Source organism: Lithobates pipiens, unplaced genomic scaffold (assembly GCF_037356315.1).
Source record: "Lithobates pipiens isolate NorthernLeopardFrog02 unplaced genomic scaffold, aLitPip1_a1.2 Scaffold_16, whole genome shotgun sequence".
Taxonomy (NCBI): domain Eukaryota; kingdom Metazoa; phylum Chordata; class Amphibia; order Anura; family Ranidae; genus Lithobates; species Lithobates pipiens.
Window position 1 is genome coordinate 320,875,250 of NW_027507748.1, and position 27,085 is coordinate 320,902,334.

General features: G+C 42.5%; 1 protein-coding gene across 2 annotated transcripts in view; it reads right to left on the reverse strand.

Annotated features, from left to right (window-relative positions):
- LOC143982735 (angiopoietin-2-like) overlaps positions 1–27,085 on the reverse strand; it is a 212,697-nt gene that overhangs the window by 20,531 nt on the left and 165,081 nt on the right. For both annotated transcript variants that reach the window (XM_077481709.1, XM_077481708.1), the window contains 2 exons: positions 19,571–19,695; positions 12,297–12,398 (listed from right to left, as the gene is read on the reverse strand). In XM_077481709.1, coding sequence (XP_077337835.1) covers positions 12,297–12,398; positions 19,571–19,695 — 227 coding nt within the window. The remainder of the gene's footprint in view (positions 1–12,296; positions 12,399–19,570; positions 19,696–27,085) is intronic.

The following is a 27,085-nucleotide window of genomic DNA, read 5'->3' on the forward strand; positions in this document are numbered from 1 at the left end:
GTTAATCTCTCTTGACCCGGTTTATTGCAAACATAGTGAAGTGGTATGTGCAACTCTACTGCTTACTAATGTATTGCAGATACAGCTGTCAGAAAAGTATATTCTACATGGTATCTATTTTAAGAAAATCATTTAACAAACATTGTTTCATTGATATGTGAAACCCATCAAAAAATCTCAGCTGCTAAAATTAAAATAGTTGACCTTCAGGGGTACCTTTGCAAATCAGCAAATACAGTTATTTTCTAAATGTGACTATACAAAAATGGTTAAGCGTATTTAAGGTTAAAGGGTGTGTTAAAGTGTTCTATAATGGATCTATGCTCTAATATACACTCTTTTTTTTTGTGAAAAAAAAAAAATGTTGTGAAATCCCTTAAAAAGTATGTAAGTTTAAGCTGTACAAACTAGTTACACAAACACAGCAGGGCCCCTCTATCAAACAATTAAGTAGCGTGGTGTTAGGTGATTATACTCATCTGGCAGATGCTTTTTTCCAATGAATTGCACCAGTCCAAAATGTATTTTAGGCCATGGCAGCCAATTTTTATTCAAAAACTGGAAAGCTCACATAAACATCAATTGCCCACACCTGGCTCCCTTGTTAGCAGCACTAATGCTACAAGTCCCTCTGACTGGTGTGCCAAGCTCTCCTGGTTCATTTTGGTCACTTAGCCTCTAGTCGTAGCACCCTGCGTCACGGCCCACTTCTGGCCCCTTCTCCTGACCCCCCCCCCCCCATAGGAGCCCATCTGACTCCTGGCATGAGACCTTCTGTTTCATGGCTGGTTTGCCTCTGACCCCTGATTGAGACCTCCGGGCTGTTGACTCCTGGCTGGGGCTCCTCTGACCCCTAGTTGAGACCTCCTGTCTTCAGCATGAGGAAACATAATGAGGAAATATTATGCACTCATACAACACTGAGAGGTGTATACACAAATGCTAGGAGCCTAGCTAATAAAATGGAGGAATTGGAGCTGCTATTACACAAGAAGGAAATGGACTTTGTGGAAATAACAGAAGCTTGGTTTGACAGCTCACAAGATCGGCTGTCATATATTGAGGGGTATTCCTTGTATCTGAAGGACAGGGAAGGTAGAAGAGGGGAAGGGGTGTGTCTATATGTCAAAAATAATGCAAGGGTGGTAGAGAGAAGTGACATTGTGAATGGGACACGGGGGAGGTGAAATCTGTGTGGGTATAACGTCAAAGAGAAGAAGTAAGTGGGAAATAAATAATGGGGTATGTTATAGCCCCCCCCCCCCAACCTGAAGGAAGAGCTGGACCTATTAGCACAGTTAGAAATGGCAGCAAGACAGGGAAATGGGGGACTTCAACTATCCCGATATTGACTGGGCGAAGGGGACAGCTCACTCATTAAAGGCCTGTCATTTCATGAATTTTTTCTAACTTGAAAATTGGGCTGTGATCAAGGCCTTAAGCCGGAATGCGTGAGCCCCTGTATATTTTTACTCACTTTTTTTATGAAGCAACAAGGACGTTTGGAGTTGTCTGCTCTATTCTTTGAATTTACGCAATTTTTTGAATGTCTTACAGGACAACTTCATGTCCCAATTGGTGGATTCTCCATCTAGAAAGATCTATTAATTACAAGGGTCTAAGTCTGATCTCAGATGTGGCAATACGGAACAACTTGGGATATAGCGATCATAGGATGATCACATTTAGTGTAAATCATAGAAAAGGGATGCACGAGGGTAGCACAAAACCACTAAATTTCAGATGAGCCAATTATTTTGAACTGCGATAATTACTACATGACATCAATTGGGACCAAATGCTAGAAACATTGAACACAGAAGAAAAATGCAAATGCTTTAGGAGCATATTAAACAAAGAAATCACACAGTGCATGTCAATGGCCAATAAATATAGAAGAGTGAAGGCTAAACTTGGGTGGCTAAACCGTAATGTAAAAATCCTCATTAAAAAGAAAAATATGACCTTTAAAAATATAAAGGGGATGGGTCATCATCAATATTCCAATACTACAAGGAATGCAGTAAGAAGAAGTGTAAAAACGCAATCAGGGCTGCTTAAAAAAAATTATGAGAGACACGTAGCGGAGGGGAGTAAAAATAATCCAAATACATTTTTTAGATATATTAACAATAAAAAAGCAAGATCAGAGCACAATGCACACATAAACGATAAGGATGGGAGGATGCTTACAGATGACACAGAGAAGGCAACTGTACTAAATACCTTTTTCTCATTGTTTTTTTATGCAGGAAAAGAAGGTGTATACCAACTGTGACAGTACGGTTTGTGACACATCACAGGATGTACTCTTGTGGCTAACAGAGGCCGGAGTCAAGGAAAGACTAGATAAACTTAATACAAATAAATCACCAGGACCGGGTGGCTTACACCCCAAGAGTCCTCAGAGAACTCAGTCAGGTTATAGCCAGACCATTGTTCCTAATATTTGTGGACAGCATACTGACAGGAATGGTACCAGCTTTTTGGAGAAAAGCCAATGTGGTACCCATATATTTAAAAAAGAGCAGAGATAAATCCCTGGAAACTACAGGCCAGTCAGCTTAACATCAATAGTAGGTAAATTATTGGAGGGGAGGATAAAGGAATATATCCAAAAATGTAATGAAGAAAAAAGTATCATTAGTAGTAATCAGCATGAGCTTATGAAAGGTTGTTATTGCCAGACCAATCTGTTAACATTTTACAAGGAAGTGAGCTACCATCTAGACAGGGGAAGGCCTGTGGATGTGGTGTATCTGGATCTTGCAAACGCATTTGCTACAGTTCTCCATAGGCACTTAAAGGGATTGAAAAGCTTTGTTGTTTAAAAACAAAAAAAAAAAACATATCATACTTACCTCCACTGTGCAGTTCATTTTGCACAGAGTGGCCCCGATCATCCTCTTCTGGGGTTCCTCAGCAGCACTCTTGGCTCCTCCCTGCATCGAGTGTCCACGTTGGAGAAGCTCTCTCCTACAGTGGACCCCCATGCGGGCGCGCTCCCTAGTCCTGCATCGGTGTCCATTCACAGAATGCAGGACTCAGTGCCAGTGGCTGCGCTGCTATCAATCTATGCAATTAGAACATGAGACACCAGCTAGAGCTGGTCTGCTTGAACAGGAAAATGTCAGGGTTAAGGGACCATTCCCCCAGGAACAACTGTTGGCAACTTAAGTAGTCCACCTGCCAGTTCTCTACCCCTGGAATGAAGATTGCCGATATGCACGGCACATGCTTTTCTGCCCAGGTTAGGATCTGGTTTACCTCTCCCTGGGCTGCATGACTTCTGGTGCCCCCCTGGTGATTGATATAAGCCACTGCTGTGGCATTGTCGGATTGGATCCTGACACCCCCCAACCTGAATGTCCAGGACTTTAGGGCTAGGTATGCTGCCAGAATCTCTAGAATATTGATGGGCAAGGTCTTTTCAGTTCTAGACCATTTCCCTTGGACAGTCATCTCTTCCAGGACTGCTCCCCAACCCGAAAGGCTGGCATCTGTTGTTACCACCTTCCAGGTAGCTGGTAAGAAGGATTTCCCTTTCCAGATTCTCAGGTATCAACCACCAACTGGGGCTCGGACGCACTATTGGTGACAAATGCATCGGAAAGTCTAGTGCCTGGACTTTCTAGTTCCAGGCAGAGAGGATACTGTTTTGCAGCAGTCTTGAATGAAACTGAGCATAGGGAACCGCTTCGAATGAAGCCACCATCTTTCCCAACAACCTCAAACAAAGACGAATAGAAGGACCCTTCTTCGCCCTGACCACCTGAACTAGCTCCTTTATGGTGCTGATCTTTGCCTGGGGTAAAAACACCCTCTTCTGGGTTGTATCTATAACCAGACCCAAGTACTCTAGTCTTCTTACTGGCTTTAAAAAAGACTTCTCTAGGTTGAGGACCCAACCTAGGTATTTCAGGTAGTTGACTGTGGTGACCAAGCTTTGGTCTAAGTGGGCTACCGACCAGTTTATCAAGAGCAGGTCGTCTAGGTAAGCTATAATTGTCATACCCTGCGCCCTTAATGTGGCCAGAGGAGGGGCGAGGACCTTTGTAAACACCCAAGGTGCAGTAGCTTTTCCACTTCGAAATGCAGATATTTCTGATGAGTGGGGGAAAATAGGTACATGCAGGTATGCATCCTTGATGTTCATTGATGCTAGAAGTTCTCCTCCTTGTAGGATGGAGACTACTCATCGGATCAATTGCATGCGAAAAGATCGAATTTATAGGAGACAATTTACATCTTTGAGATCTAGAATGGGTCTGACATCTCCATTTGGTTTTGGCACCATGAAAAGATTTGAATAAAACAACAACCCCTGCTCTTCCATGGGAACCACCATGATTACTTTTTGCGACAAAAGTTGCTCCAATGCTTGAAGAGACTTCTTTTTCTCTGGGTCTTTGGAAACATTTAATCTGAGGAAACGAGGAGACAGGAATTCTCTGAACTCTAGTTTGTAACCTAGAGTTATTGTGGAGACCACCCAACTTGTCCTGAAAATCCTCCTGCCAGACTCTTGAGAACTGTAGCAGTCTTCTCCCCACTAGAACGATCGGGGGTGCCCCTTCATAAAGAGGCTTTAGCATTCTGTCTTGTAGGTTCCCTCCCCGAGGACTTCTTTTTTTCCCTGGGATTGACTCTGAGTTCTACCTCTTGAACCTGATGGTGGAGGCTGTAGTGACTGCCTGGAGGCTGATTCCCTTGGCACTGAAGAAAGAGCCTGTTTAAATGAGGGAAATTTACTCCTTTTCTTAACTGGCAAAAGGGTACTTTTTCCACCTAAAAATCTTTTGGATACAATTGTTCAAATCATCCCCAAACAGCCTTAGACCACGAAAGGAAAAAACAGCCAGGAGCTTTTTGCATGGCACTTCGGCTGACAAATTTTTCATCCATAAGATTCTACGCATGTGTACCAACCGAAGCGTAAGGGGAAAGGTCTGAAGGATAGAATCTCTGATTGCGTCAACTGCAAAACACAAAGCTGCTGGCAGCTTGGCTAACTCCTGGGCCTGCTGTTCAGGGAAAACCTTGAGCACCTGTTTCAAGTGTTTCTCTCAAGGGTTGACATATCCCAGTTGCCGCCACTGCAGGTTGAGCTACTAAACCTGTCAAGGAAAAAAAATTTTTTAACAGGAATTCTAGCTTTTTATTGGTTGAATCCCTAAGCATTTGAGCGTTGTCAACAGCACAAGTCAAACTTTTATTCACAGAGGATATAGCAGCGTAAATTGCTGGTATACCCCACATGCTTGTAAATTTTTTCTCCATAGGATTAAGTGTTGAAAACTTTTCAGGAGGGAAAAAAATGTTTATCTGGGTGATCCCACTCAGAATAAATACGCTTTTCCAGCAAGGAATGAACAGGAAAAGTATGCACAGCTCAAACGATTTAGTTACAGGTAACTTAAATGTGAAGTGGACCATTTCAGTATTAGAATGTGCCAGCAATTTCTCAGCCTGTGAAGCTGAAGAAGGTCCTTTCCCACTTGATTCCTCAGAAGAGGAGTTATCAGTCCCTTCCCAGTCCCCTGAGGGGGATTCATCTTCCCTCCCCCAGAGTTCCTCTGCTTGAGGGTCCTGGGTGGTAGAAGGGGACCTAATGCGTCTTCTTCCACTTTGGAGGAAAGATTAGTGGCCTTAATCGCATCTTTACAATCCACTCATGGCTTAGGAAAAAACCTCCCGAGTGATATATAGAGGGACTGAAATTACCAGCCTCCCTAGGTCTTTATGGGGGGGAGGGGGCTTGCAGAAGGGGGTCCTCAGAGCCTGAGGGAGATCCCTTTGAGCCCCTATTTTTGGGGGCATTTGTACCTCCCCCTCTGCCCATAGTGCTAAGCACAAATGCAGAGGTACTACTAGAAATGTACCTACTGCTGAGAAAAATAGTTCAGCAATTGCCACTGCTATCAAGGCTCAGTCAGTCTGATGCTACCTAAATGTGCCTGGGAATGCCTGTGTCACCAACACCCACATGCCCCGTCTGCTCTGTGTCCCTCTTTTAGCTGTGTGCACCTGCAAAAAGTGCACCTTTAGAGCTATGCCCCCTTCATCTTTTTTCAAAAAAATACTATTTCCCCATGTGAGCATGGGCTCCGATCCGACCGGATCGCACGTAGAGGGAGGGCTAGGGCGGAGGAGAGAGGAGGGCAGGTGGATGGAGAGCAGGTGGATGGCATACCGTAGACTGACCCATGACCTCTAGTCTGGAAAGAAGCTGTGGGGGACATTCCTGAAAAGAGAAAACTCCTCTTCCCACATCCTACCTGGAGCTTGGGCTCTGAGGAAGCGTGCAGCTTGTGACATTGAGCAAGACTGACAAGCATGGAACAGGCATATTCTCTTGACACCCCCTGGTGGTTACTTTAGGCATATCAACATTTACTTAACCACCTCAATACAGTGCACTTACACTCCTTCCTGTCCAGACCAATTTCAGCTTTCAGCACTCTCACAGTTTGAATGACAGTCATGCAACACTGTACCCATTTGAAACTTGTGCCCTTTTTTCACACAAATAGAGCTTTCTTTACATGGTATTTAATCAATATTGTTTTTTTATTCAGTTCAGCTCTCTAAAAAGAGAAGCGTTACAGGCAGAACCTCGTTTCTTCAGACACGAGGCCCAGGTACTATTCAATTTAACCTGGAGAAGACACTTTGAATGGATCCGGTTGCATGGCTTACCCCAGCAAAGATTTCTCCAGTGGAGCTCAGCACAGCATGACTCGTGACCAACACCTGAGACACTGGCAAAGGCGGCTCTAGGCTTTGTGAGGCCTTAGGAAAAACTTAGACATGAGGCCAGACTCACACCCATAATGGGAAAAATAATTCAAGCAAGAAAAATGTCTGCAGAAAGATGCACGGATCTAGCTCACAAGTGATCAGCACCACTTTCAGGGCACCCTCCTCACCCATAAGACATATGCAGCCAATGCCAGAGGGGGAGAGAGAGGGTGGAGGTGAGAAAGAGAGAGGGGTGATAGAGAGATCCCTAGCCCTGTCCCTGTCTGCAGCCCCTCCTGTGCCCCATGTTCCAGTCTGTGGGAAGTCCCTGTCTGTGGGAGGGTTTGTGTGATGCTTGGTACAGTACCTTCCATGCTATTAGGATGTTCATGACGACCAGCAGCAAGCAGGGTCCACTCTTGTTCTGGGTGGGGCCAGTGTTCTCCTTCTTCCGGAGGATCTGTTTGCTGTGAGATTGAGTGGTCCCTGGCCACCAGCACCTTCTGCCTGTCTTTGTTTTCTGGGCTTTAGTCAGCCTGTCCTCCTGTCCTGGGAGGTCTTCAGAGCTCTTCTCCCTCCAGGGCTATCGGTCCTTGCTGCCAATTCTGCTCCCCTTCCCCACTAGGCTCGGACTGGGACAAAAAAAGGGGGCCCAGGCATTTTAGACCGAGCAGTCCATGAGACTGGTCCCCTCCCTGCTCTCCCTCCTGACAGATCCCCTGCAGCACCCGGCGGGGGATAGGAGACAGGAACCTTGCAGAGCTGCGGGGGGTGAGGGAGGCTGAGAGAGCACAGGAGTGGCGGATAGCATGGGAATGAGGCGGAGAGCACTGGGGGGTAGAGAGCAGCCTGGCTGAGAGCACCGGGGGGTGTAGAGCACGGGGGGCAGAGAGTAGCGGGGACCTGGAGAGCACTGGTGGGGCAGAGAGCATTGTTGCGGGGGGGGGCCAAGAGCACTGGGGGCAAAAACAATGGGGATGGAGAGCACAGGGGCTGGGAGCACGGTGGGGTGGAGAGCACTAGGGAGAGGAGCCAGGGAACACATGGGGGAGCCGGAGAGCATGGTGCGGCGGGGAGCACATGGGGGACAGAGAGCACTGGGGGGGCTGAACAGCACTGTAAGGGGGAGCTGGAGAGCATGGTGGGGTGGAGAGCATGGAGGGGCAGAGAGCAGTGGGGGGAAGTTCAGAGCACGGTGGGGTGGAGAGCATAGGGGGGAGCCAGAGAGCACATGGGGTAGGCAGAGAGCACTGTGGGGGGAAACTCAATAGCACAGTGGAGTGGAGAGCACTAGGGAGAGGAGCCAGGGAGCACATGGGGGGGACCAGAGAGCACTGGGGGAGCGGAAGAGCACTGTTTGAGGAGCTGGAAAGCAAGGTGAGGTGGAGAGCATGGGGGCAGAGAGCAGATGGGGGGTTGAGAGCATGGTGGAGTTGAGAGCACTGGGGGGAGAACAGATGGGGGGCCGAGAGCATGGTGGGGTGGAGAGCACTAGGGAGGGAGCCGGAAAGCACAGGGGGGGCCCGGAAGAGATCATAGGGCGTCGAGCAAGGGAGGACATGGGGGGCAAAGAGCATGGTGGGGTGGAGAGCACAGGGGGGTGGAGGAGATCATGGGGTGGAGTCAGAGAGCACATGGGGAGAACTGGAGAGTATGGTGTGGTGGAGAGCACAGGGGGCCGGAGGAGATCATGGGGGTGGAGCCAGGGAACACATGGGAACTGGAGAGCACGGTGCGGTGGAGAGCACTAGGGAGGGGATTCAGGGAGCACATGGGGGGCAGAGAGCACTGTGGGAGCTGAAGAGCACTGTTTGGGGAGCTGGAAAGCAAGGTGAGGGGGAGAGCATGGGAGGGTCGGAGATCAGATGGGGGGCGGAGAGCACATGGGGGGACCGAGAGCATGGGGAGGGGTGGAGAGCACAGGGGGGCCGGAAAAGATTATGGGGGGTGAAGCAAGGGAGCACTTAAATGGGCTGAGAGCATGAGGTGGGGAGGAGAGCGCAGGGGTTGGGCCGGAGTAGATCAAGGGGGGCAGAGCCAGGGGGCAGCAAAAAAGCTGGATAGGAGGAGCGGCGAGGCCGCTGCATATAGAAGAATTGATCTTTCCATAATCCTCCTGCAGCCGATGAATGCTAGTTTCTCCTCCCCCTCCTGCAAACATTTAGCGGCTGCAGGAGCAATATCGAAAGATCAATTCTTCTATATGCAGTGGCCCCACCGCTCCTCCTATCCAGGAGCACAGGAGGGCTGCATGGCAAGGCACTCAATTTCTCTCCAGATGGCCAGGCAGCATCAGAAGATCGGATCTATTCCCCTTCACAGTCATGGGGCTGACTGCGGAACTGAATTGGCAGTCAGTTCAAGAGTGAGACTGAAGGAGCAGCCCAGATACCTCAACATCTGTGTGCCCTATGCCTACCCACATGCCTTGCTGAGATTGCACCTGGGGTCGGGTGCTGGCACCTATAGGTCACCTATAGGTCTCTTACAGATTACATTGCTGTATGTAATTATTTCACATCCCTTTTGTCCCTTGTGATCTGTCCAGTGCCCTGCATGTAGTTTTATATTATAAATATATGTTTTTGATTTGATTACATTATTGAATAATTATTATTATTATTATATTATTATTTGGTATAATTATTTATAGTTATTTATTATATTATATTTTAATTTATGATTTTGTTTTTCAAATGTTATCATACCCGGGATGTCTACTAAACTCTGGTTTGGACAGATTTAAGTGAGTTATTCCTAAGAATTACAGGCCTACAATATAAAACTCTAAATTTCCATGCAAAATAATTGTACCGCTTTAAGCATCAAAAATCTGAAATAATCATACCGCTAGGGAGGTTAAGCCTTAACCACTTCACACCCACGCTATAGCCAAAAGACGGCTACAGCGCGGATGCTAACTGCCGGGAAGCCGTCCCTGAGCGTCCTCCTGTTTACTTCCCCAATGCACGCTGCCGCGGGCGTGCATCGGGGAAGTTCTGTGCTGGCCGTGTCCCCGGACACAGCCAGTCACAGATCGCTGTAAACGGCCAATCACAGCGCCCGTTTACAGTGTGATCGGCGTGCCCAATGAGAGATGATCTCATATATAAATATATGAGATCATCTCTCATCGCCGGCTCTCCCTCCTCACACAGACAGCGCGTGAGGAGGAAGAGATGAACTGCTGCATCTCTGCAGCGGTCTGTGTAAAAATAAATAAATAAATAAAAAATACAGTGCCCATCTGCCCCCACTGCCATCTGTCCCCACTGCCACTTGTCCCCACTGCCATCTGCCCCCACTGCCACCTGTCAGTGCCATCTGCCCCCACTGCCACCTGTCATCAATGCCATCTGTCCCTAGTGCCACCTGTTATCAGTGCAACCTGTCCCCAGTGCCATCTGTCATCATTGCCACCTGTCCCCAGTGCCATCTGTCCCCAGTGCCACATATAAGTGCCATCTGTCATCAGTGCCACCTGTCATCAGTGCCACAAAGTGCCATCTGTCATCAGTGCCACATCAGTGCCACATAGTGCCATCTGTCATCAGTGCCATATCAGTGTCACGTGTCATCAATGCCACATATTAGTGCCATCAGTCACCAGTGCCACGTATCAGTGCCATCTGTCATCAGTGCCACCTGTCAGTGTCACCTGCCATCTGTTACCAGTGTCATGTGTCATCAATGCCAGGTATCAGTGCCATCTGTCATCAGTGTCACGTGTTATCAGTGCCACGTATTAGTTCCATCTGTCATTAGTGCCACGTGTCATCAGTGGCACGTGTCATCAGTGCCACGTATAAGTGCCATCTGTCATCAGTGCCACATATTAGTGCCATCTGTCAGTGCCACGTATTAGTGGCATTTGTCATCAGTGCCATGTATCAGTGCCACGTATCAGTGCCACGTCGGTGTCACGTGTCATTGTCCTGGTGCTCCAGGGCCTTCAAAAGTGTAATAGGTAGTCAACAAGTTAGATGTGTAATTTATGCTCCTAGAACACGTGACGGCGCTCCCTGAATGTTGGGCCTCTCTATGTGGCCAGGCCGTGGAAAAGTCCCACACGTGGTATCGTAATACTCAGGAGGAGTAGCAGAATTTATTTTGGGGCATTATTTATGGTATACACATGACTCGTGAGAGAAATAACCTATTACAATGATAATTTTGTGGAAAAAATTAAAATAAAATCAAAAATCTTCATTTTGCAAAGAATTGTGGGAAAAAATTACAACATCAAAAAACTCACCACTCCTCTTACTAAATACCTTGGAATGTCTACTTTCAAAAAAGGGGTAATTTGGGGGGTATTTGTACTCTCCTGGCTTGTTCGTCACAAGAAATGAGATAGGCCACCAGTACATCAGATGTGATCAATTTTGTGCGATTCGCACCACAGCTTGTAGACTCTCTAACTTTCACAAAGACCAAATAATATCCACTAATTTGGGTTATTTTTACCAAAGATATATAGCAGTATAAATTGTGGCCAAAATTTATGAAGAAGGACAAAGGACAAAAAATCCATTTGGGTACAGTGTTGCATGACTGAGTAATTGTCATTCAAAGTGTGAGAGCCCCGAAAGCTGAAAATTGGTCTGGGCAGGAGGGGGGGTTTAAGTGCCCAGTAGGCAAGTGGTTAATGTAAATCCTATGTCATTTTCTCTTCTCATTTTCATAGTGGCAGGGCCTCAACTGTCACAGTAGTTACTATTACCCAATATAAAGGTTATTCAACATTATTCAATTGATATGTGAATTACAAAAAAAACAGGCTAGGTAACCTTTAAGGACACCTTTGAAAATACCATTTTTATATTAGGTGACTGTGTTTGTTTTTTATTTTCTTTCCCATGCTTTTTTTCCTGGTAATCCTTGGAATAACGCACTTACTCCTCTGTGCGGTTTCCCCTGCTACCCCCAGGATGATATATAACATGAATAAAACGCAGTCTAAAAGGAGAGCCTAATACAAAGCTAAAAAATTATTGTAGAAGCAGGGGCAGTGGGGAGTGAAGAGAGAAGAGCAGCAGGAACAGTGATAAGCACAAATAGAATCCAACATAGTCCAAATGCTATAAAACATAAATTGCTTGTAACTTAAAAAATAACCACAACATATAGAAATAAAGAGCAACCATGTAAGTAGTATTAAGAATTATTATTTTTATTTATAAATTAAAAACATGGGCCTGGTGACATGGGGGGTTATTTACTAAAGGCAAATCCACTTTGCACTGCAAGTGCACATGAAAGTAAAGTCACTGTAGATCCGAGGGGGGAATGCAAAGAAAATAAAAAACAGCATTTTAGCTTGCACATGATTGGATGATAAAATCAGCAGAGCTTCCACTCATTTCAGATCTACCCCTAGATTTAGAGCGACTGCACTTCCAAGTACACTTGCAGTGCAACGTGGATTTACCTTTCGTAAATAACCCCCATGGCCTAGTTAATAACTTTCCTCATTGAGAATGAAATAATTTTGAGGCTAGGCAGGGTTTATCATAATATACAATACAGAACAGGTTAATAAGGGAATGTCTTACTTCTCTGTATTCTTTCCAGGTTTGATGGAAATTTACAGATCCATCCTTTCGATGTTGGATAACAGTCCAGCCTCCCCCGCTAGTATCCATATCACACATTGCCTGCAGAAGTCCAAGAAACATTATTAAAAAAAATGGAATATGTTGCTTACTGGCGTAGCAGGATGGAATATCTGAGAGAGTTGCTGCTTAGTCCCTTTTTTATTGATGGCTGTTTACCAAGTCTTGTTAACAGGCTTAATATGTTAATTCTTCCTTTATGTTTTCTCTCAAAATGTGGAATGCAGCAAGATGATGTGAACATAAAATCTTTATTTTTATACTTTAGTTTAAAAAGAAGCAGCAGAGCAAGTCTGTGCATGTTCTGTGCCTAGGCACCCCTGTACTTCATGCCCAGTGGTTCTCAAACTGGGGGATGGGGATATTTCTGGTAGTGCCACTGCAGATAGCTGCACTCACACCTGCTAGAGGGCACCTGGGCACAGCATATCCCATGTCTCTCCGTAAAGTCTGCAATCCACTCTAGTGTTGCTCTAACATTTTAAAGTATGATCATGTGTGTACTGAAGAGACACACAATGTGTGAAGAAAGAGAGACGGCTGTTTTGTCAACCTGGAGACATTGTAAATGAGACAGAAAAGATGTCAAATTAAAGATTGGGGTATTGAAAGTTGTCTAGGAGAGGGAGGATAATGAGTATCAGAGAGCAATAGGGGTAAGGAGAGGTATCATGTGGTGTCACGGGGATGAAAAGAGGTGTCAGATGGTGTTATGCCACGTACACATGACTGGACTTGGTAGGCTAGGTCCGAAGGTATCAGTCCATCGGACAATCCGAGCATGTGTGTGCTAATCCGATCGTTTTTCAAAAAAAAATCAGACGGACCTAGAAATAGAACAGGTTTCAAATCTATCATAGGGACTCAATTCCGACGGACTAAAATTGGGAAAACCTTCCGTCTGTGTGCTAGTTCGACAGACCAAATACGACGCAAGTGTAGCTATTGGCTACTGGCTATTGAACTTCCCTGTTTAGTCCCGTTTACATCATCACGTTCAAAATGAATGGACCTTCGAACTGACTTAGTCCGTTTGTGTGTGGCCAAGTCCATATGTTCGGTTAGTCCATTGGAACTCCGCCGAAAGTTCATCGGGAAGACCGTCAGATCTAGTCTGCCGGAAAGTCCGGTCGTGTGTACGCGGCATTAGAGGTGTACCAAAAAGTGTCACAGGGAAGCGGAGGGGTATTAGCCAGTGTCAAAGGTGTAAGGAGGGGTACCAGATTGTGTCAAAAGTATGAGGAGGGGTACTAGATGGTGCCATTGGTGTAAAGGATACTTTATGGTATCACTGGGGAGAGCAGAGGGTACCAGATGGTGTTAAAGAAAGAAAAGGGTTACTAGATGGTGTTACTGAGGTGGAGAGGGGTGCTAGATGGTATCACAGGGGAGAAGAAGGGGACCAGTCTACCCTTCGGCTTCAAACCAGTATCAATTCCTCTAGGTACACTTGCACAGAGTTTATAAAGGAACTAGGCAGGTAGGTTTTTACAAACATCTTGTAGAACCAACCACAGATCTTCTGTGGATGTAGACTGCCTCAAATCCTTCTGTCTCTTCATGTAATCCCAGACAGATGTGACAATGTTAAGATCAGGGCTCTGTGGGGTCCAAACCATTACTTCCAGGACTCCTTGTTCTTCTTTACACTGAAGATAGTTCTTAATGACATTGGCTGTAGGTTTGGGGTCATTGTCCTGCTACAAAATAAATGTGGGGGCAATCACACACTTCCCTGATGGTATGGTATGATGGATAAGTAGCTGCATGTATTTCTCAGCATTAAGGACACCATTGATGAGGCAAAGTTGAGGACCATAGATGCAGTGGTCGGCCAAGGAAACATTACTACCCTAACATTTCATATTCCTGATACGTGCCTGCTGTACCATGTACTTGTATAAAAATTTGTCCTGTTCTCCCTGTATTGCTTCCTTTGTGTGAATTCACTGGTGTTCCTGCCAGTCCCTCTGCTTTTAGTACTAAAAACTGACCAAACTAAGCAGGAGAACACAACTTGATCAGTTCTCTAGCTATGCTGGGAACTCAGCTCACTCTCCTCCAATGGTCAGATTTGTCCCAACACACACACACTGCATAGCCTTTCACTGGGAAGCTCAGTGTGATGCTGTTTCTTCTCTCCCAGCTTTTAAGCAACTGAGAACAGAGGGAATGTGATCACTTATAAAAAAGGGGAAAAAAGGGATTTATATATTTTTTAAATATATCTATACACAAACGTTTTGCTTTTCATTTCAATTTTAAACTCAATAGTTTTTTTTTTACAAGGTGATCGTTTATAATCACTTTAACACAGCAGAAGAAAGACACATCATGCTTATTTCACTTCAACATGTCCAGCAGTGCCATCGGTACATATTTGGTGGAAACCATTGGAAGTGGTTGTCATGGAAGAACTGCAGCCAAAAAGCCATACCTCTGACATGGAAACAAGGCTAAGAGACTTAACTATGCACTAAAACATAGGAACTGAAGAGTCAAAAATGTTTTTTGGTCAGGATCAATGCTGGGAAAAACAGGCAGACACTTATCCATCATACCATACCATCAGGAAGGGATATGATTGGCTCCAAATGTATTCTGCAGCAGGACAATGATCCCAAACATACAGCCAATGTCATTAAAGAGGAAGTAAACCCTTCCAAACAACTTGGACCTATAGGTAAGCCTAGATTAAGGCTTACCTGTAGGTCCAAGCAATATCTCCTAAACCTATATGGTTTAGGAGATATTTGCCCGAAAATGGGCACTGCTGTCTACGGCGCATGCGCTGTAGACAGCGGCGCGCAGGCGCACTAAATGCGGCAAATCCAAGAATGGATTTGCCAAATTTGTCGACTCCCGTGCGCATGCGCGGGAGTGACGTCATCGCGGCTTCGCCGTATGACAGCGGCGGAGCTGCGAGGCGCGACTCCCGTGCGCATGCGCGGGAGTGACGTCATCGCGGTTGCGCCGCTGTCATTGGTCGGAGCTGCGAGACGCCACCAGCAAGATGGACGCGGCGGACTACAGGGATCAGCGGCGACTTCGCTGGCTCCTGTGTCAGGTAAGTGACACATAATGAGCTACTATGCGATGCATAGTAGTCCATTATGCTTTACCTTTGCAGGGAAAAAAAGAGGAAGTAAACCCATCAGGGTTTACTTCCTCTTTAAGATCTATCTTCAGGGTAAAGAAGAACAAGGAGTCCTGCAAGTAATGGTTTGGCCCCCACAGAACCCTGATCTCAACATTATCTGGTCTGTCTGGGACTACATGAAGAGAAGGAAGGATTTGAGGCAGTCTCCCTCTACAGAAGATCTGTGGTTAGTTCTCCAAGATGTTTGGAACAACCTACCTACCGAGTTCCTTCAAAAAATGTGTGCAAATATACCTAGAAGAATTGATGCTGTTTTGAAGGCAAAGAGTGGTTACACCAAATATTGATTTGACTTGGATTTCTCTTCTGTTCATTTCCTTTTTTTTTATATAATTTTTTTTAATTGATACAAATAAATTAACACTTCTTTTTCTAAAAATCATTCTTAATTTACAGCATTTTTTTTTCAAACCTGTTTAAAACTTTTGCACAGTACTGTGTATATTTTTATTTTCAATTTTTGACAATACAAAAAAGCTACAAGATAAGCATATCACAAAGAAGTTTCTGATACCAGAACAATAAAATAAAATAAACATATAAAACAATACAAAATCAGTAATTTCAGACTAACTAGAATTGTTAATGGCAAACATCCATATATATACCATAAAACATGTGTATACAGTATATATGTATTGACTCACAGGTCATGTAGAAACTGGTTATCAATGATTTTGTATATTTTCAACTCATGCAGGATATGGAGTTTTGCAATTTAAATACTTCCCTTATGCCCTTATCCTCCATCCACCTCAGTCCATTTCACTGCTTACCCCTGTATAAGTTGTCACTGGAAAACTATTGCGTTTTAATTATTGTCCTCTGCATTCCACACACCAGGACCATATTTTTTGCACATGAACTTTAATGGCATACCAGTCTTAATCCATAGGGTTCAATATTGAGTTGGCCCACCCTTTGCAGCTATAACACAAGGTTTAGAAGTGTGCCTATGGGAATGTTTGACCATTCTTCCAGAAGCGCATTTGTGAGGTCAGACACTGATGTGAATTTGAACAGAGACTGCGAGCCAGGCCTTCTTGTCCACATCAGTACCTGACCTTTACAAATATGCTTCTGGAAGAATGTCCAAACATTCCCATAGACACACTCCTAAACCTTGTGGACAGCCTTCCCAGAAGAGTTGAAGCTGTTATAGCTGCAAAGGGTGGGCCAACTCAATATTGAACCCTACAGACTAATGCCAGTTGTGTTGTGTTGTAGTTCTGCAACATCTGGACGTCTGGTAATGGCATATCCCTGGCCTAGATGCTATGGTAGTAAAGTTTTGACTTAAAGTAAACTTGTCATGAAAATAATACAAGGCCTCGCCATTGTTAATCTCCTTTTGCAAATGCTAGTTACCTGGCCCTCACCTAAGTAATTGGCCTAGAATAAGTATGCAGATCAGAAAATTCTGAGAGAATTACTGGTCTGCTAATTGCTTCCCGGTTAGTGCTTCAAAATACTGAAGCCAGATTGCTCAAAATATATATATATTTACATATATAATATATATGGATGCACTCAGATAAAAATTTTAGCTGTCAGTGGCCATGTGAACTGGCTTATGCCGCGTAAACACGACCGGACTTTCTAGCGGACCGGAATCCGTCAGACAGTTCGATTGTGTGTGGGCTCCAGCGGACTTTTTTTCCCCAAAAGTCCGACGGACCTAGAAATAAAACATGTTTCAAATTTATCCGACGGACTCAAGTCCGATGGACTAAAAATCAGGAGAACCGTTCTTCTGTGTGTGCTAGTCCGACGGATCAAATACGACGCAAGGGCAGCTATTGGCTACTGGCTATTGAACTTCCTTCTTTAGTCCCGTTTACATCATCACGTTCAAAACGAATGGACTTTCGAACGAACTTAGTCCGGTCATGTGTGGCCAAGTCCGTTTCGTTCAGAAAGTCAGTCGGACCTCCACCGAAAGTCTGTCAGGAAGACCGTCGGACCTAGTCCGTCGAAAAGTCCGGCCGTGTGTACGCGTGTGTACGCGGCATTAGAGTTACCTTTTTTTCTTTTTCATTTGGCCTTCTGCGCTTTCAATAATCAAAATGTATAGCACTGAGCTGTTCGCTGTTTTATGTAACACTATCCATAAGCGTTGTGCCTTATGAATTCTATTACTGCAAAAAGAATGATAAATACTATTTACCAGGAGAAGCAGGTGGCTTCTATTTTGCAGTGGTTAAATTCTTTGCACATGTGGAATGCACAATGTTTGAGGTCCCAGTAATTATAATTTTCTAGTATTATTCAAGTTTACGTGCTAAACACTTCTTATCCTGTCACAATGAACAATCTATCACCCATATAATAAAGTAGTTTAACACCTTCTTCCGTACAGCATAATTCATATTTGTCAAACAGAACGTATATGCAGTTCTACTTAAGTGTTGTTAACGCTGTTGCCCTCTTTCTGTAACTTATTAATGGTGTGCTAACATGCATTATATGCGCTTTCATTTCACCCCGGAAACCATCTAAGCAGAAAAGTATCTTCAAAATGTACAGCCAGGTGGTATGCTTTGTGTAACTTTTAGACAGCTACTATTATTCATTAAACACAGTGTTAACACATGTTCTGTGAGTGCCCATATGGATTGCAGAAAATTAAATTTTTAAAGACACTCATTTGGACAACAAATGTGCTGAATATATTTAATGCCTTTTTTTCTAACAATTTAGTATTTTCCGTTTTTCTTCTTGTATGATATGACAATCTGGACTTTTGTTGACTTTGGACGCTCCCTTAGGCTGGATTCACACCTATGCATTCTTTGTGCTTTTTGCATTTTGCAGATTTCCACTACAGAACCATGGGAAACAATGTTAAATGGACTGTAGTGCAAATCTGCAAAATACAAAAAAGCACTAAAACTGCATAGGTGTGAATCCAGCCTTACTACATTAGCGCATTGCTGATACTTTAGCTACTCACCTGATGCAAACGTACACAAATGATGCTGACACAATTGAAAAACAAAATCTGCGTTTGATATTAAAAATTACTCTGACTGAATTAAAATAATTCTAGAGTCTCCAGTTTTCTCTGTCCCAGAACAAATTTCTTGTTATTGAAAATCTAATAACATCTGCAACTGATTGCTGCTGCTTTCTATTTCTCATCACTTTCAATACAAACTTCTGCAATTGGAATTAAACGCATGCAGGGTGACTTCATAATTCTTCATGTTACCTTGCTATTCCTTTAGGCCTGGTTCACACCTATGCAGATTGCAGTTTGCATATTCCAGGTGCATTTTGCGTTTTTCAGTACACATTTTTTATTCATTGAAATCTATGGAACCAAAAACCAGAAAAAAAGTCCCTGGCCCTTTCCATAAAATGCACAAATGTTAACTACATCCATAGGAAACCATGTTAACGGTTTAATGTTCTGCTCCATCGTTTGGTAGCGCACATTTCGAGTCATGCTAACTCATTGAAAAAAGTGGACTTTAAAGGGTTAAATGCACTGTAGTATGTTTCTGCTAAACTGAAATCACGCTAAAAAATGCATAGGTGTGAACCAGGCCTCAGTGAGGGGCTGGTGGTGCTGGGAGTAGGTGGATGGGGGTACCTGTATTGGATATAGGCTGAATTCACACCTATGCATTTTTAGAGCTTTTTGCAGATTTGCACTAAAGTCCATATAACATGGTTTCCGATGGAACGCTTTCTGTAGTGCAAATCTGCAAAATGCAAAAAGCACTAAAAATGCATAGGTGTGAATCCAGCCTTAGGGCATAAGATAGTGGATTTGTTTTTATGTGGGGGATACATATATATATATATATATATATATATATATATATATATATATAATATGAGGTCAAACATTAGTTTCAATTTGTATGCAATCAGACCAGCCCTTGCACTACATGGTTTTGATAAATCTGAAGGAAAAAAAACAGCAGAAAATCTGATAGTGTGTATGGGGCTTATAAAGCATATTGTTTGTGTAAGTTAGAAACAATTTATATTGCCAATCAGCAGAGGTTACAGTTGCTTACATACATTGAATGCAGTAGCTACTCACTTTTATTGTGTCTGTAGAATTAGAAACTCGTAAAGTATAGACTCCACTTGATGTTAGTCCAGATTTATAGGCATCTGCACAGTCTCGGAAAGACATCAGCTCTTCCTTTGGTATGATTGGAATATCTAGATAAAACATATATAACATGTAACTAAGAGCAGACTGGAGGAAGAATGGACAAAATAAGCATTCCCTAGTCGTAAAATATATTTGGTAATTTCACAAAATCTAAGATACCTAGCTATCTATCTATGTATCTATCTGTCTATCTATCTATCTATCTATCTATCTATCTATCTATCTATCTATCTATCTATTTGGGACCAACTCCCTCAAATATTAATATGACCCTGGGCCCAGATCATGCACACTAAAGTATCTATGTATTCCACAACCATGAAAGCATGTTAAAATAAGCCCCCATTTATCTATGTAGCTATAGAATTGTGGAGAAATGAAAACTTCACTCTCAGGAAAAATAACAAGATATCCTTGTAGTGGGACTCCCCTGCACTGCAACATTGAAATGCTTATTTTTGCCTAGGGTACAAGGACCTTACCTAATCACTCACAGGCTCCTGTTTCCCTGTGACCTGTCCCTGAAAGCCTTTTTTTTTTGCATTTCAGCTAGCAGTCATAGTTGTGACATCATCAGGTACAGTGCAGGACCAGTAGTCATGCATTGTAAATGAGAATTCCTAGGGCCTGCCCAAACCTGGAGAGGAGAGGTGAGAGCTGCCTTCTGGGAGAATGAGGGCTAAGGTAAGTTCCTTTTCTTGGTACCCTTGGCAAAAACAAACATTTAACTCTTGCAGTGCGGCAAAGGTATTTTTCATCTCCCTAGACTTTAGTTTTAATTTTCAAAGTTCACAATGGCGGCATTAAAATCTTATATATATTGTCAGGCTGTGTAATGTAAACAAGAAAGCACATGTTTCTAAGCTGTTAGAAACCCACTAAAACTCAACTTTAGAGTGTTTATTGTGATATTTGAGGATATTTGATAATTAATACGTTCACATTAAAATTAACTTTTACTGCTGTTAAAAATATGCACATAGTTTAATGTCCATAGTCTGGGGATGGGGGCACTTTCATATTTATTAACTGAGCCCACATACACTTTTTAACATTTGAAGCTTATTATGATTAGTTTTTATGGATTCCTAAGCTAGCCATACATAGTCAATGTCACCATATGCAAAACTGGGGTGAGGATTTGACCATTTGTAGGTACCCGTTGGAGAAAATGACAAGTACTTTCAACATTGGAAGTATTTGGTATTGCTTGCAGAATTTGTTGGAAAATGCTTTTGACCTGGTTAGTCATCCCTCTACTCGATGAGAAGAGTAAGGAAAATGCTAATTGTACTTGTGTCACTTTAGTTAATTGGCAGATTGCGGGAGGTTCTAATTAGCACTGCAGATGACAAATGTCCACCCAGACATTGTCCTTGTGTGAATATTTGGCTATCCCAAAGCTGGCCATATACAAGTAGAACTTTGCACAAATATTTTCATTTTTGGAACATTCATTGAATTTTCCAATAGTGAGTTGGGTCAAATCGATGTTCAAAAAATTTGAAGATGCTGGATGGGAACATTTTCTCAAATGAAAGAAATTCTAAATGTAAATGTAGTTTCTGTTCGGGAAAGAAATTAAGGGTAAATGTGCTTTCTGCTCGGGAAAATCGTACATATTTTAATGAAAACTCTAATAAATCTGGGACTAAATTCAAGTGACAGATATGGACCAAGATTTAAGGGCTTTTGAAAGAAATTAGTGCATTTAATGATGGTAAAAAAGAACATTCTAGGAATGCTCTGACGAGAAATTTTGTATAAACATCCCTACAAGATTCCTCTTGTGTTGCTTTAGTGTTAATAAATAAGCAATTTGTGTCTCATGAAATTTTACCTATGTAGCAATAAATGTATGTTGTGCATTACTGCTTCAGAAATTAGGTAGGAAGGAATATGTTTTATGACCTTTTAGGAGCGTGCTTTTTACACAGACTGTAAGCACTCAATTTTTACAAGATTTAAAATCACTAGGGATCCACTAACACTACACTGAAAGCTGCAACTAATGTGTAATCCAATCTTTCAAAGTACATGATTTATTGTACATACAGCGCTACAGACTGGTATTATTTGTCACATAAATACTGATCTACTTCTGCATTTATCACAGTCTACAGTATATCACATTAGAGGTTTAGGAAATGTGTAATTTAAGAAAGAAAGTGAAGCCTATAATTAATTGAACCCTAATGTTTGACACACACGCAGAACATTTCAGGGAATTTTACAGTGTCAGGAGAACAGTGGACAGTGTGGACAGTGCCAATAGGGCAGTGGATGGTGTCAGTAAAGCAGTGGACAGTATCAGCGGGGCAGTGGATGGTGTCAGTAGAGCAGTGGACAGTATCAGTGGGGCAGTAGATGGTGTCAGTAGAGCAGTGGACAGTATCAGTGGGGCAGTAGATGGTGTCAGTAGAGCAGTGGACAGTATCAGTGGGGCAGTGGATGGTGTCAATAGGGCAGTGGATGTTATCAGTAAAGCAGTGGAATAATTAGTAGGGCAGTGTGACTGTGTCAGTCAGTAGAGCAGTGGATGATGTCAGTATGACAATAGATTTTGTCAGTAGGGCAGTGGATGGTGTTAGTAGGGCAGTGGATGGCATTAGTAGGGAAGAGGATGGTGTTAGTAGGGCAGAGGACAGTGTTAGTAATTTATTTAAATTTTATTTAGTTTTATTTTTTTTTACAGTTTTGTTAACAGCCCTGTTGAGGGGCTTTAGTGAAATATCAGGGGTGTAAACAGACCCCTGGTGTCTTACTTTTGAGACAGAGAAAGGAGACTGAGGACACCATCTTCAATCTCCATCTCTACAGCCTCAGCTGCACAGAACGAATGTACAGGAAGAGGTCTGCACCATCTCCATGTTCATTCACAAACCTAAGCATAATAAAGACAGTTTACTATGCTTCAGTTATGAATGAAACCTCTTCCACCTAAAACAATCCCCTGCAGCAGCAGCCGGAAGGAGAAGAATCCAGCAGTGCTGTGAGGAAGGGGGGACCAGGGGAGCGCACAGGAGGCCTGGGCAGCATAAGGAAGCAGAACCTGGACAGGATGGGTAGTGGGGGTGGCATATACTGGAATGGATCCTCTGTACAGGCATACCCCACTTTTAAGTACACAATGGGGTTTATTTACTAAAGCTGAAAAGTAAAAAATCAGGCTCACTTCTGTATAGAAATCAATGAGCTTCCATGCTTTATTACAAAAGCTTAATTGAACAATCTGGGGTTAGAAGCTCATTGGATTCTATACAGAAGTGAGCCTGATTTTGCACTTTTCAGCTTTAGTAAATAAACCCCATTGTGTACTTAAAAGTGGGGTATGCCTGTATTTATTTCCTGAACCAGCTGAAAATAACAGTCACTTTTTTTTAAAAGTATGTTTGTGTAGATAATCTGCAAGTGTCATTGGGCTTCATTCACAAAGCGGTATCTACTAAACTACTGCATAGCATTTTTCAAAAAGTTTTTTTGCCATTTACAAAAAGGAGCTTCAAAAATACTGCATGCAGTGTTTTCCCAAAATATACAGTATTTTATCTCATGCGATATCCAGTGGAATGGATACAGTGGGGAATAATCAGAACCCCTATCAGTTTTTATTGCTAATAAAGCGATAAACTGGTTTTAACCGTAGCAATATGCCAACTCACTAAGTCAGTGCAGTCCCTGCAGCATTTGTATTAATACAAACGAAAAAAGGTGACTGGAGTACCAATCAAAGGGAAGCTGTTATCATGGGACACATGTGGTGTATCAAAAACAACTGAGTTAAATTAAGTAGATACAAAATATCTTTATAAATGTCAAATATTGAATGAAAAAGCAAGTTTTGCCTTTAGTTACACTTTTTAAGCAGCCTTTATCTACCTTTTCAACACAAAGGAACCCTTGAAATATTTTCCAGTCCCAGGGAACCCCTGCTAAAAATGACTATATCTACAGTGCCTTGAAAAAGTATTCATACCCCTTGAAATTTTCCACATGTGGAAGATTTTTTATGTGATAGACCAACACAAAGTGGCACATAATTGTGAAGTGGGAGGACAATGATAAATGGTTTTCAATATTTTCTACAAATAAAAAATATCTGAAAAGTGTGGTGTGCATTTGTATTCAGCCCCCCTGAGTTAATATTTTGTAGAACCACCTTTCACTGCAATTACATCTGCAAATCTATTATTTGGGTATGTCTCTACCAACTTTGCTAAGCTAGAGAGTGAAATTTATGCCCATTCTTCATTGCAAAATAGCTCAAGCTCTGTCAGATTGGATGGAGAATGTCTGTGAACAGCAATTTTCAAGTCTTGCCACAGAATCTCAGTTGGATTTAGGTCTAGACTTTGACCGGGCCATTCTAACACATGAATATGTTTTTGATCTAAACCAGAGGTCTCCAAACTGCGGCCCGTGGGCCAAATGTGGTCCTTTGCTTGCCTTTATCTAGCCCTCAGGGCACTATTCAATAGGGTAGTATTCCTCCCACTGACACCAGAGATGAGGAACCAATTTTTCCACTGACACCAGTGATGGGGCGCTTTTCCTCATACTGACATCAATGATGTAATTTCTTTACTCCCACTGACCACCAAGCCTATAGTGTTGTTTACTAACATCAGGGCATTTTCAACTTCCACTGGCCACAGACCAGCCCTCCTAAAGTTTGGAGAGCAGTAACCTGGCCCTTTGTATCGAAAGTTTGGAGACCCCTGATCTAAACCATTCCACTGCAGCTCTGGCTGTGTGTTTAGGGTTGTTGTCCTGCTGGAAGGTGAACCTCTGCCCCAGTCTCAAGTCTTTTGCAGACACTCAAGCAGGTTGTCTTCTAAGATTGCCCTATATTTAGCTCCATCCATCTTCCCATCAACTCTGACCAGCTCCTCTGTTCCTGATAAAGAAAAGCATCCCAACAACATGAAGCTGCCACCACCATGTTTCCCGGTGGGGATGGTGTGTTCAGGGTGAGATGCAGTGTTAGTTTTCCGCCACCCATAGCTTTTGCTTTTAGGCAAAAAAGTTCAATTTTGATCTCATCTGACCAGAGCGCCTTCTTCCACATGTTTGATGTGTCACCCACATGGCTTCTTGCAAACTGCAAACTGGACTTCTTATGGCTTTCTTTCAACAATGGCTTTATTCTTGCTACTCTTCCATAAAGGCCAGATTTGTGGAGTGCAGGACTAATAGTTGTCCTATGGACAGATTCTCCCACCTGAGCTGTGGATCTCTGCAGCTCCTCCAGAGTTACCATGGGCTCTTGGTTGCTTCTCTAACTAATTCTCTCCTTGCCTGGTCTGTCCGATTAGGTGGACGGTCATGTCTCAGTAGGTTTGCAGGTGTGCCATACTCTTTCCATTTTCGGATGATGGCTTAAACAGTGCTCCGTGAGATGTTCAAAGCTTGGGATATTTTTTATAATCCAACCCTGCTTTAAACTTCTCCACAACTTTATCCCAGTCCTGTCCGGGGTGTTCCTTGGCCTTCATGATGCTGTTTGTTCACTACGGTTCTCTAACAAAACTCTGAGGGCTTCACAGAACAGTTGTATTTATAATGGCAAAAATACATACATAATGATGTATATGCTTATGAGATTAATTACACACAGGTAGCCTCTATTTACTAATTCAGTGACTTATGAAGGCACTTGGTTCTACTAGATTTTAGTTAGGGGTATAAGAGTAAAAGGGGCTGAGTACAAATGCACGCCACACTTTTCAGATCTTTATTTGAATAAAAGTTTAAAAACCATTTATCATTTTCCTTACACTTCCCAATTAACTGACACTTTGTGTTGGTCTATCACTTAAAATCCCAATAAAATACATTTACGTTTTTGGTTGTAATATGACAAAATGTGGAAAATTTCAAGGGGCATGAATACTTTTTCAAAGCACTGTACAACTCCTGATACATCAGTGTGATGGTCAGTGGAAAGAATGTTCCTTACACTTGTGGTCATTGGGAAGAATTACCCCCTTATAGATAGCTAAAGAAAAAAAAACGATGATGTCAATGGGAAGATATGTCTAAAAAAAATTGTGAAAAAGTAAAGTATCGTCACTACATATGACATATGTTCTAACAAAGGATTGAACCATTGTGTTGTGCATGTACATTGTATTATGTTTGGAGTGATTGGGAGATTTTTTGCAGCAAATGATGTATATACTTTTGCCTATATACACAAAAAAGTCTCCAAAAATCTGGCGAAATGACAGGAGAAAATAGATATATTTTACTACATGTAATGGGACGGATTTACTAAAGGCATATAGACTGAGCACATGGCAAGTGAAGTTGCTCCAGAGCTTAGTAAATGAGGGGGAGCTCTGCTGAAGTCTGTCATCCAATCACGTGCAAGCAAAAATGCTGTTTTTTTTCCCCTGCATTTGATTAGGTATTCTTTGTAAAGTGAAGCTCTACCTCATGTACTAAACTCTTTGCCTTAAAGTAGAACTATAGGTAAAACCTTTTTCTTAATTTTGGATAGAGTATGGGAGGGTTATAACCCCTGTCAGGTTTTTTTTTGCCATCTGTGTCCCCATTCGAAGATTTTCCCTCTATTACTTTTCTGGGGACAACGCAAAATTTTGGATTTTCAATTACTTTCACTTTCAATGATAATGGTAAACAGAAAAAATAGACAGGATGTATCTAATGGGGGCACAAACAATAAAAATCTCACAGGTGTTCTAATCCACCTCCACGCTATCCTAAACAATGTTTTTTTCCCTTTATTTATACTTTAAGTAAATCATCCCAATTGATTTCCATATATCCAGGTTTAGGTTTCTATTCATCATTACTACTGAGGGAACTGATCCAAAAAGGCAGAGACTTCTCCAAATTGGTAATTATATTTTTACATTAAATTCCCCATGCCGGGATTTATTTATTTATTCCCTTCTGTGAATTGACGTTAATGCTTCTTCATGTGATATTTACTGAGCGTTTTGTGATAAAGACCACGAAAACGGTATAGTGAATTTTAGGGACAAAGTGTCTGGACACCTAAATACCGAATGCGATCTACTTTAGTGAATGGAGCCCACTAAGTAGTACAGTGTAACAATGTATTGTTACATTGTAGACACAATTTAAATTATATGTAGTTCAAGGTGTGATATGCATATGACATCAGATAAAGAAACCTTACAAGTAAAAAAATATTTTTAAATAAAATCTATTGCACCCTTTATTAACTTTTAGTTAACCATAATCAGGCCTAAGGAACTCCTTCCTCCCCTTTTCCCTATTGCTATACATTTTCTGCTGGCTTTTCTTTTTTCTATTTCCATTTTTTAAACTATATTATTTAAACTTTTTTAATTTTTACTTATTTTGTTTGTTAGTTTCTTAATAGTGTCACCTAAAAAATGCACAGAATGAATACATGCTTTTAAAAAAAAAATAACACTGATCAAA